At 39.6% G+C, this 12,425-nt stretch overlaps 1 protein-coding gene across 2 annotated transcripts in view; it reads right to left on the bottom strand.

The window, feature by feature from the left end:
• The window catches only part of PIGU (phosphatidylinositol glycan anchor biosynthesis class U), a 240,873-nt gene extending 228,448 nt beyond the window's left edge, over window positions 1-12,425 (bottom strand). For both annotated transcript variants that reach the window (XM_082644641.1, XM_082644642.1), the window contains exons 1-2: window positions 12,260-12,425; window positions 3,379-3,443 (exon numbers count right to left, since the gene is read on the bottom strand). In XM_082644641.1, coding sequence (XP_082500767.1) covers window positions 3,379-3,443; window positions 12,260-12,389 — 195 coding nt within the window. In that variant the 5' untranslated portion in view covers window positions 12,390-12,425. The remainder of the gene's footprint in view (window positions 1-3,378; window positions 3,444-12,259) is intronic.

Below are 12,425 nucleotides of genomic sequence, written 5' to 3'. Positions count from 1 at the left end.
TATATGAAAGTTGTTAAGAGAGTAACTCCTAACAGTTTGCATCACGAGGAAAAAAATTTTTTTCCTATTTCGTTGATGTTATTATCTCTATGAGATAATGGATGTTCACTAAACTTACTGTGGTCGTCATTTCATGATGTATAAAAGTCAAATCATTCTGCTGTACACCTTAAACTTACACAGCGCTGTATGTCAATTATATCTCAATAAAAGTGGGGAAAACAGATAGATACATAGATAGATAGAAAATCCAAACTCCTAACCATCTCTGTAAAAAGTCCTACATAATCAGACCCCTAATTTCTTACAGCTTATCTCTGTTACTCTCCTCTTTGCTCATTCTGCCTTAGCAACACCGGCCATCTTTCTGCAACTCACAAATGCCAAGCTCATTTCCAAATTAGGGTTATCATATGGCTTGCTTGATTCATTTAGATCTCTTATTCAAATTTCACTTCCTCAGAGTGCCTTCCCTACATACACTATCTAAAATAGCCATACACATGACCATCACTCTTTATCCTTTTACTCAGCTTTATTTTTCTACATACACTTACCATTTAAGTGAAATCATATTTTTCAAAATTTAGCTTTATGGAGGTATAGTTGGTATAAAATAAACTGCACATTTTCAAAGTATACAACTTGATATGTTCTGACCTATGAATACACCTATGAAATCATCACCACAATCAAGATAGTGAACATATCCACCATTCCCAAATGATTACCAATTTTACTATTCATCCCAAAGAACCAACTTTGTTTCCATGACTTTCAATATTTTCTGCTTTCTGTTTCATTTGTTTCCTCTCAGATCTTTATTATTCCTTTTATTCTGCTTACTTTGAGTTTATCTTCTTTTTCTAGCTTCTTAAGGTAGAAACTGAGGTCAGTGATTTGAGACCTTTCTTCTTTTTCAATACAGGCATTTAACACCATAAATTTCCCCCAAGTACTGCTTTAGCAACATCCCACATATTTTGATAGGTTGTGTTTTCGTTTCATTCAGTTCAAAATACTTTCTAATTTCCCTTCTGATTTCTTCTTTGATCATGAGTTATTGAGGAATATGTTACTTAGTTTCCAAATATTTGGGGATTTTCCAGGTATCTTTCTGGTATTAATTTTTCATCTAAGCCCACTGAGGTTAGAGAATGTACCGTGTATGACGTCAATCCTTTTAAATTTATTGAGCCTTGCTTTATGGCTCAGAATATGGTCTATCTTGCAAATGTATACTTGAAAAGATTATGTGTTTTGCTGTTATTGGATGCAATGTTCTGTAAATGTCAATGAGGTCAAGTTGGTTGGTGTGTTGTTCAAGTCTTCTATATCTTTGTTGACTTTCTGTCTGCTTGTTCTATCAGTCATTGACAGAGGGATACTGAAATCTCAGACTATTTGGGGATTTGTCTATTTCTCCTTGCAGTTCTATCAGTCTTCATGTATTTTGAAACTCTGTTATTAGGTGCATAACCATTAGGATTGTTATGTCTTCTTGACGAATTGACCCCTTAATCATGATAAAGTGAACTTCTTTATCCCTGGCAACATTCTTTGCTCTGAAATCTGTTTCTTTTTTACTAACTTATTGTCTGTTTCTCTTAGAAATACAAGTATAATAACGCCAAGGACTGTCTTGTTTTATATCCCTAGCACCTAGCAGAGTAGCTGGCATTTGGTGTGTACTTAACAAATCTTTGTTAAAGGAAATAGAAAAAGGAAGGAGGGGTTGGAATACATATGCAGATACAGACCTAAGCACTAGGAATAAGTGATGATTAGGGTGCCAGAACACGTTCTGAGGAGCATACATCACAGTGGGTAAAATAACTACAGAGGCAATTTCAAGAGTATGACATGAGCCATGAAAAGGATAAGCACATGATGCTTTGGAAGATATAGGAGAAACACCTAACTTAGTGTAAGGTGATGAGGGATGGCTTTCTGGGGGAGGCAAAACCAAAGCTAATATCTGATTAGTAGAGTCAACCACAAAAAGAAGGAAGATTGGCCCTCCATAAGAAGATAACAACATAAGCAAAGATACAGGTGAGAGAATATGATGCTGGAGCATAATAAAAGCATGTCAGAACTCTCTCAGAGGGTTCCTAGTCTGTCTAGAAAACATACTGCCCAAGGCCCACAGCACATACCACTGGCTAGTGGGCTATGCTTGCATATGCCCACACACATCCATTCCCAATGATTGAATTGTGTGCTCATTAAGAGTCTCTTAAATTGTTCCTAACCTGTTTCTGCTAGTAGTTCTTGTTATTATGGTTCAATTAGATAGTAATACAAAGATAATGAAATATGAATGCAAAAGAGTTGTTATCTCCATGAGAATCAAGTTGAACGTTTTAAAAAGACTAGGTAGAAGAACCAAAAAAAATTGTTCTCAAAGTAGGTATGAGGGGGCTTCCCTGGTGGCGCAGTGGTTGAGAGTCCGCCTGCTGATGCAGGGGACACAGGTTCGTGCCCCGGTCCGGGAAGATCCCACATGCCGCGGAGTGGCTGGGCCCGAGCCATGGCCGCTGAGCCTGCGCGTCCGGAGCCCGTGCTCCGCAACGGGAGAGGCCACAACAGTGAGAGGCCCGCGTACCGCAAAAAAAAAAAAAAAAAAAAAAACAAAGTAGGTATGAGGGAGACAACTGTAAAAATTAGGCGTAAAAATGACAAATTAGAAGACTTCTATTCTAAATGATAAAGCCAATAAAAGTGGGGAGAGGAAAGTGGAAAGACATGTGGTTGGGGTGATGAGTGGGGCCCACAGGGCTTTGTATGCATCCTAAGGTGTTTGGGTTTTATCCTGAGATCAGTGTTGAGCAGGACAGTGACAAAATCAGATGCACATTTCAGAAAGATGGCTCTGACTGCAGAATAAGAAGTAAAGGAGCAAGACTGAATGCAGAAAGACTTGTCAGGGAGCTGTTGAGAGATGATGGTGAACTAAGAGTCATTTTACTATTCTTAAGAACTAATTTTATGGGTTAAATGGCTTTTGTGGGCTTTCTAAGAAACCAACACTGCTGGCACAGTTTTCATGGGAAAGTATGTTCCAAAGAACTAATTACATGGCAATTAGCATACAACCTATTCATGAACTGGGAAGTGTTTACAATTTATTTGCCAATAAAAATGATAACTTCTGCAGAAGTCTCATCTGCTTCCCCAAATTACAATCTTAATCTGGATCATTTCCACTGCAATTGCGAAACCTCCTCTTAAGCAGAGGCCATCTAAAAAAGGGCTGTTTCTAAGTAGGATTTTCAAAAATAGATCTCTTTAAATGTTTGTACAAAACAGTTAGGCTTTGGCATTTGTGACTATAAACTACTCTTAGTACCCAAAAAAGAAAACAAGAACACTTACTTCATGAAATACTGCTCCAGAATACGGAGACACTCCCAAGTCCAACAGTGAGAGGCCTTCAACCACTGAAAAGTAAGACATCCAAGTTCACTCTTACTTTAGAGACATATGCAGACTGGCCATAATCCAAAGTGTTAGATACTCCCAGGAACAAGAAGGGCTTCACAGTTTGTCTAACCCCCTTTACCTCATTCCCAGCGAGTGAATTTAAATCTTGATTTCAGATGATGGTCAACTTTTTTCTATACAGAGCATCTCTTTTCATTGTGGGGCAGCACTCATTATGAGAAAATTTTATATTAAACTATAAACTTCCTTTGATCTCTTTGTAACTTCCACCCACTCTAAAAAGTGTTTTGTTTGGGAACTCCCTGGTGGTCCAACAGTTAGGACTTGGCGCTTTCACTGCCAGGGTCCGAGGTTCAATCCCTGGTCGGGGAACTAAGATCCTGGAAGACACATGGTGTGGCCAGAAAAATAAACTTTTTAAAAAGTGTTTCATTTATATATATTCTGCCCCATTCCAAAAAACAATAAGATAACAGGACTTCCCTGGTGGCCAATGCAGGGGATGTGGGTTAGATCCCTGGTCCAGGAAGATCCCACATGATTCGGAGCAACTAAGCCCATGCGCCACAACTACTGAAGTCTACACACTCTAGGGTCCATGTGCCACAACTACTGAGCCCGCGTGCTGCAACTACTGAAGCCCGCGCACCTAGAGCCCGTGCTCCGCAGCAAGAGAAGCCACCGCGATAAGCCTGCATACCACAACGAAGAGTAGTCCCCGCTCACCTCAACTAGAGAAAGCCCGCGCACAGCAACGAAGACCCAATGCAGCCAAAAAATAAATAAAAACAATAAGATAACAAATTAGAAGATGTGAGAAATGTCCACAGAGAAGGAAAATGGGCAGCCACTCTCATATGTTGATTGTTTGAGTGACATTTGTATTAATTTTTCTACAGGCAACAGGTACTTTTTTTTTCTTTTTATTATTTTTAGCTGCATTGGGTCTTCACTGCTGCGGGCAGGCTTTCTCTAGTTGCGGCAAGCGGGGGCTACTCTTCATTGCGGTGTGCAGGCTTCTCATTGCGGTGGCTTCTCTTGTTGTGGTGCATGGGCTCTAGGCACATGGGCTTCATTAGTTGTGTCATGTGGGCTCAGTAGTTGTGGCTCACAGGCTCTAGAGCACAGGCTCAGTAGTTGTGGCTCACGGGTTTAGTTGCTCCGCAGCATGTGGGATCTTCCCGGACCAGGGCTCAAACCCGTGTCCCCTGCATTGGCAGGCGGATTCTTAACCACTGCGCCACCAGGGAAGCCCCAACAGGTACTTTTTTAATGTGTGCCTTTTGCCCCAGAAACAATTGCTCTTAGGGCAATTTATCCTATGGAAATAATTGGACAGGTGCCCAAAGAAATATGTTCATAATCATGCTCAGAGTACCAAAAAATTTAAAAAACCCCAACGTTCATTAATGGAGATTTATGTAAATGAATTGTGATGTATATACATATATGTATATGTGGATAGATACATAGATAGAGAGAAACACTTTATAGTTAAAAATCATACTATGCTATAAATAATTGAATAAATAAACAAGTGAAAGAGAAAAGAAAACTCTTCCTTAAAGAGAACTATAAGTACCAAATGTAGAAGGAAAGACGGAAATAGATAATCACCATTTGGCAGACCCCACAGTAATAATCTTGAAAGGCAAGTATCAATAATGGATACTAAAATTAGTGGGTAAAAATGATTGGAAACAGTATCTGCAAGGGGAAAAATAATGATTTTATGTGGCTAAACCTGGCATTCACTATCTTACTCAAGTGACCTACATTAACATCACCAGTAATATGCTGACCAGTTAACATTATCAACATCAAGTACCTCCTGACATAATTCACCGAGATGGGGATAAAAAAAACTTCTGTGGTCCTTATGCCAAAAATGTGTTATCCTTCCCAAAAGAGCGTAACTTCAATCTCATCATGAGGAAATATCAAGCAAACCCAAACTGAGGGACAAAGTAACTGGCCAGTACTCTTTAAAAATGTTAAGTCTGAGGCAGCGTCCCAGAGGGGAAGAGACTAAGGATACATAACAATTAAATGCAATAACGGGGTCATGATTGGATTTTGGACCAGAAAAAGGACATTAGTGGAACAACTGGTAAAAATCCTGTAGGTTTGTAGATTAGTTAGTAGTATTGTATCAGTGTTAATTTTCTGGTTTAGGTCATTGTACTATGGTTACGTAAGATATTAACAGTAAAAGAAGCTGGGTGAAGGGTAAACAAACTCTATGTACCATTTTTGAAACTTTTTTGAAAATCTAAAATTATTTTAAAATTAAGAGTTAAAATAAAGAAGTATATTACAGATATATTACAGCTGACCCTTAAACAACACGGGTTTGAAATGCATGGGTCCAATTATACGTGGATTTTTTTCAATAATAAATACTACAGTACTACACAATTTGCGGTTGGTTGAATCTGTGGATGCGGAACCTCAGATATGGAGGAACCAAAGGTACAGAGGAATAGCATATATAGAGGGCTGACAATAAATGATACTTGGATTTTCAACTGCACAGAAGGTTGGTCGGTGCCCCTAACTCCTGGATTGTTCAAGGGCCAACCTTATATTTACTGAAGGAAAGATGTCAATGAAATATTCTAAAATGAAAAACAGGTCATAACACAGCATGTAAAATATGATCAAATTTCATTTTAAATATTAATCAGCATTCATTTAATTATTTGAGAATGAATATGTATTCAATGAGAAATGCCTCAAAATAAGCACAAAACATAAACATTAAATAAAACAAATAAAATAAACAAACAAATAAAAAGTTAACAGTGACCATCTCTGGGTGATAAAATTATAGAAGATGCTTGGTTTCTTTTATCTTTTCTTCACTTTCTGAGTCTTTAGCAATGAGCATGTATTACTTTATAATTATTAATAAGCAACAGGAAAACTAATTTTAAAAGAGTGAAAAAGAATAAGAAAAACATAAAACAGAGCCACAAAAACCTATAAAGTGTAAGCTTATAAATGCATGAAGTATACGTAAGAAAACTGATATACATAAGAAACTGTTCCCTCCAGGAAACAGAAATGGGTGGTATAGGAAAACAGTGGAAAGATGCCTTTTAGTCATACGGACTTTTGCACCTTTGATTTCTGAACCATAAGACTGAATTACCTATTCAAAAATGAGTAAACAAAACAAAATCAAACTTACAAAGCCTGTTTTTAAAAGAACTACTTATTTGTAATGAGTGAGCCATAAGTATGGCTTTAAATTTTATAGACCCACCCTAGAAGGAAACCTATCATTTACATAATTCATGATGTCTATAAAATAAAACAAAGCCCGATGCTCAAGACAACTGTAACTGGTCCTTATCCTAGGACCAGAGAGAAACTTCCCTCATGGAGCCACATAAGGAGGCTGCTGTGTAACACAACTATTAAACCCTTCACTAACAGCTTTACTGGACACCCAAGGAGATGATATCTAACAACTAATGTTTTAGAATAGTTGACCATAAAAGCTAACTAATCATGGCCAATTATTCTAAAACACCAGTGCTGTTGCTTTTCTTTTTCATAAAGTCTCTCAACTCTTAACTCATAAATCAGATAAGCAAGAATTTATTTAGTTACCTTGATGTACTTTTCCTATGGCTGATAATAAAAGCATATCATCTAGTAGAAGACAAACACTGTCTTTGAGCTTCCCATACCAAGAAGGGTAAGCATTCAGCTTGTTCAAAACAAGTGGTATCCTTATATTTCTAGCCTAGAGGACCCAAGAAACAGTGTCATCCCAGTAGCAATAAACACACCTAGGGCTTCCCTGGTGGCGCAGTGGTTGGGAGTCCGCCTGCCGATTCAGGGGACATGGGTTCGTGCCCCGGTCCGGGAAGATCCCACATGCTGCGGAGCGGCTGGGCCCGTGAGCCATGGCCGCTGAGCCTGCGCGTCCGGAGCCTGTGCTCCACAACAGGAGAGGCCACAACAGTGAGAGGCCCGCGTACTGCAAAAAAACAAAAAAACACACCTAGCATACAGATCTTGGTTTCTAAATGATATTCTCCAATAGAAGGAACAAGGGCTCCTTGGAGAAGTGGTCAATTCTAGGGCTGGACCAAGAAAAATACAAGGTAAGCCTGGAGCATCTTGTGGTTCCAGAAAGTAATACAGTGCTTAAAAAAAAAAAAGTAGGAGGGAGGTATGTCAAAAGGACAAAGGAGACAACTGAAAGAGGTCCCAATGGCCAAAGTAGTATGGATTATAATCCAGAGAATAAAACAAATACCCATGAGTTCACACTGATATAAATATAATTGAATAAATAAATATGGGAATTCCCTGGCAGTCCAGTGGTTAGGACTCGGCGCTATCACTGCCGTGACCCGGGTTCAATCCCTGGTTGGGAACTAAGATCCCACAAGCTGTGCGGCATGGCCAAAAAAAAAAAAAAGGGCAGAAGAACTAAATAGACATTTTTCTGAAGAGGAAACGCAGATGGCCAACAGGCATATGAAAAGATGCTCAACATGGCTAATTATCAGGGAAATGCAAATCAAAACCACAATGAGATATCACCTCACACCTATCAGAATGGCTATCATCAAAAAGAAAACAAATAACAAATGTTGATGAGGATGTGGAGAAAAGGGAAAACCCTCCTACACTGTTGGTGGAAATATAAATTGGTGCAGCCACTTTGGAATACAATATGGAGGTTTTTCAAAAAACTAAAAACAGAACTACCATATGACCCAGCAATTCTACTCCTAGGTGTATATATATATATATATATATATATATATATATATATATATATATATATATATATATATATATATATATATATATATATATATATATATATATATATATATATATTTTTTTTTTTTTTTTTTTTTTTTTTTTTTTTTTTTTTTGCGGTACGTGGGCCTCTCACCGTTGTGGCCTCTCCCGTTGCGGAGCACAGGCCCCGCTGCAGACGCGCAGGCTCAGCAGCCATGGCTCACGGGCCCAGCCGCTCCGCGGCATGTGGGATCTTCCCGGACCAGGGCACAATACCGCGTCCCCTGCATCGGCAGGCGGACTCTCAACCACTGCGCCACCAGGGAAGCCCTGGGTATATATTTAAAAAAAAAAAAAAAAAAAACTAATTGGAAAAGATACATGCATCCAATGTTCATAGCAGCATTATTTACAATTGCCAAGATATGGAAGCAACCTCAGTGTCCATCAACAGATGAATAGATAAAGAAGATGTGGTATATGTATATATACAATGGAATACTACTCAGCCATAAAAAATAATGAAATTTTGCCATTTGCAGCAACATGGATGGACTTGGATGGCATTATGCTAAGTGAAATAAGTCAGAGAAAGACAAATATGCTATCACTTATATGTGGAATCTAAAAAAATACAACAGACTAGTGAATATAACAAAAAAGAAGCAGACTCAGAGATACAGAGAACAAACTAGTGGTTATCAGTGGGGAGAGGGAAGGGGGGAGGAGCAATATAGGAGTAGGGGATTAAGAGGTATAAACTATTATGTATAAAATAAGCTACAATATATTCTACAACACAGGTAATATGGCCAATATTTTGTAACAACTATAAAGCATAACCTTTAAAAACTGTGAATCACTATATTATATACCTATAAATTATATAATATTATACATCAACTATGTTTCAATAAAGTAAATAAATAAATAAAAATAAAACAAAAAAAAAGAAGGAATGAGGGAAATAGAAAAGTCGCCATTAGAACACCACAGTAATGATTGCTGCAGGGAAGACCAAACTATAAATGCAAAAAGTAGTGGGCAAAAAGTTAAAGAGAAACAGGATGTTTACAGAGCCCCAGAGTATATCCCCCTAATGTTTACTACTTAAAAGGGGAAAATAGGGACTTCCCTGGCCATCCAGTGCCTAGGACTTGGTGCTTTCACTGCCAGGGCCTGGGTTCAATCCCTGATCAGGGAACTAAGATCCCACAAGCTGTACAGCATGGCCAAAAAATAAAAATAAAAAGGGAAAATAGTAATTTTGCAGTGGAGAAACCAGACAGATATGTGTTATACTGTACCATGAATATACAATCAGGAAAATCCAAACTATGGGAAACTCTACAGGTCAAATGGTCTAGGTTCTTAAACAGATAAATACTAAAGAAAAGGATGAGATGGATGGGAAATTTTAAAATTAAGGGAGACTTAAAAGACATACATAAACTTTTTTTGAAGACCATGACTAAGCTGTAGTGTCTAGGGATGCTCATTTGGGTAATAAGACAAAAAGAAAGCAAAGATGTCATTATTATAAAAAACAGAATAATGGTTTACTTATGAGGGGGATGAGAGGCTGTGATTGAGATGGGGTATATGGAAAGGCTTCTAGGAAAAGTGGCAAAGTTCTGATTCTTGACTTGGATGATGGTTACAAAAGTGTTTGCCTTATAATGCACTGTGCAATACACTGCTGTGCGCAGTTTACTAATTCTGTATTTATTTAGCAATAAGTGTTTTGTTTTGTTTTTTTAAGTAGTGCTATCAGAAGTGTTCCTCCTGACCCTGACTCTCACAGCTGCATTGGAAACGGGTTTCTAAACAAGCACTCACAGTTTGAGCTCTATCCTGACTCAAGAAGCTAAGCCCATAATAATTCCCAATCTTTAGGTCAAAAGCTGAGGAAACACCAAAATATGACAGAAATGTTCCAAAATTATTCTTGACAAGATAGTATACAGTGAACTCTGGTGGAACAGCCACGTCTAAAGATTGCTAGCTAGTCACATAATATTATTATCTATGTGACTTTCGGCAAGTAACAATCTCTCTGTACTTTAATTTTCTCATCTATAAAGTGGGGCTAACAATAGTATTTACATCATAAGCCATTTTAGAGGACTTCCCTGGTGGCACAGTGGTTAAGAATCGGCCTGCCAATGCAGGAGACACAGGTTTGAGCCCTGGTCCGGGAAGATCCCACATGCTGCAGAGCAACTAAGCCTGTGCGCCACAACCACTGAGCCTGTGCTCTAGAGCCCACAAGCCGCAATTACTGAGCCCGCGTGCTGCAACTACTGAGGTCCGCACGCCCTAGAGCCCATGCGCTGCAACGAAGAGTAGCCCCTGCTCACCGCACCTACAGAAAGCAGCAATGAAGACCCAATGCAGCCAAAACTAAAATAAATAAATAAATTTATTTATTTATTTTTTAAAAAAGCCATTGTAGAAATTAAATGTTTTTTTAACATACCTAAACTGCTTAGAACAGTACCTGGCATGTGGAAAGCATTACATCAATGTTAGTTATTATTATTTTTATTGGACTGAGAAGCACATTTTGTCAAGCATTTTATCAAGCAAGAAATTTGTATACATTTTAGTTGCACTATCAAATAAACGGATGGATCCGCTGGAATCCAAAAGAAAGCTGGAAACAAGTGGCTTCAACAAACAATTCAGTTTGTTCAACAAATAATTACACTCAAATATTATATGCAAAGATATCAAGTCTAAGCTCTTACCATCACACATATAAATTACAACTATCTTTATTACCATCTGTCAACTGGGAAACCTGGGAAAATTACTTAACTTCTCCAAACCTCAGTTTCTTCATCGGTAAAATGGGGAAAATAACACCATCTAACACACAGAAAAACTGGAGGATAAAATGAGGCTTACCATAGTCTCTGATATATAGTAAGTATTTTTAGGAAACTTAGCTCTAATTATTCATAAAACATCCATTCATTACGCCATTCCAAAATATCTACGGGACAACATCAAAACTCTAGCATTTAAAGTTTGAGGACATGAGGGGGACTTCTGGGGTGCTGGTAATGTTCTGTTTCTTAATCTGGGTCCTGGCTATATGGGCATATACAGTTTGTAAAAATTCCTTGAGCTCTACACTTATTACATGTCCATACTTCAGGAAGACAGTTTTCAAAAAATTTCTTCAAACTCTGGCCCTAACCTAACCCCCATCCCATTACTCCCCTACTTAGGACATTTCACATCCTTCAACATTTCTTGATCCTGTTTATCTTCTACCTGGAACTCCCCTTTTTCTAATCTCCCTTTCCAAACTCTGCATCCTTCAAGAGTTAGCTCGAATTCCACAGCTTTAAGAAGCTGGAAAAGGAGGGGACCCTTTCTTCAGGGTCAGAACTCCAAAGGAGGAACTGGACGTACAAAGGAAGTACATTTTTCACAAATGATTATAATAATTATAATAATTATCTATCTCTCCCACTAGCCTATGGATCTTTGGCCCAAATTCTGTCTCTTTGTAGGCGCCAGCGTAAACAAGAACTTGAAGAACTATAAAGACACAGTAGGAAAAGATGCACTCAAAGTCCCAGACTGAGAATAAGCTTCTTAATCACGCTCACTCACACACTCTCCTCGCTTAGGCAAGACTGGTCCCCTCACTCAGGCCCCCGTCACACACCATCCCACACCCCAGGGGAACATCACATTGCGATCTCGCGCCAAATCCCCCCCACCCAGCACGCCCCTTCCTCATCCCGACCCTTCCTCAGACCACGCTACTCAGCTCAGGACCCGAGTGGGACACACCCCCTCAGGTCACCCCCGCAGGTGACCGGCCCCTAGTGCCCCAACCTCACCACACAGTCCCACGCCCACCCCCTTAGCAGCCCGCTCTCAGGCCCCGCCCTCCCGCCGTCTCCTGAGAGCGGGTCAGTTCCCCCAGAATCTTGAGCTTGCGGCCACTGCCCCCGCCTCCCATTCACAGAGGCCAGGAGCGCACAGGCGGGGCCTAGCCGCCTACTCGAGCCGGTGGCCTCACCTCTCTTCCAAGAGCTCAGTGGGGACACCACCTCCACCCGCTCCGAGATAAACTCGGCCAGACTGGAGCGGAACAAGGCCGCCCGCACGGTCACTGCCACCACCAGCACCAGGGCCAAGGGAGCCGCCATGATAGCTAGGGCGGGCGCGCAGGCGGGGAGGGAAAA

The sequence above is a fragment of the Mesoplodon mirus genome, assembly GCF_964341445.2.
Source record: "Mesoplodon mirus genome assembly, chromosome: 15".
In the NCBI taxonomy this organism is placed as follows: Eukaryota; Metazoa; Chordata; class Mammalia; order Artiodactyla; family Ziphiidae; genus Mesoplodon; species Mesoplodon mirus.
Note: the sequence above shows the minus strand (reverse complement) of the source record. Positions and strands in the feature narration are given on the sequence as shown.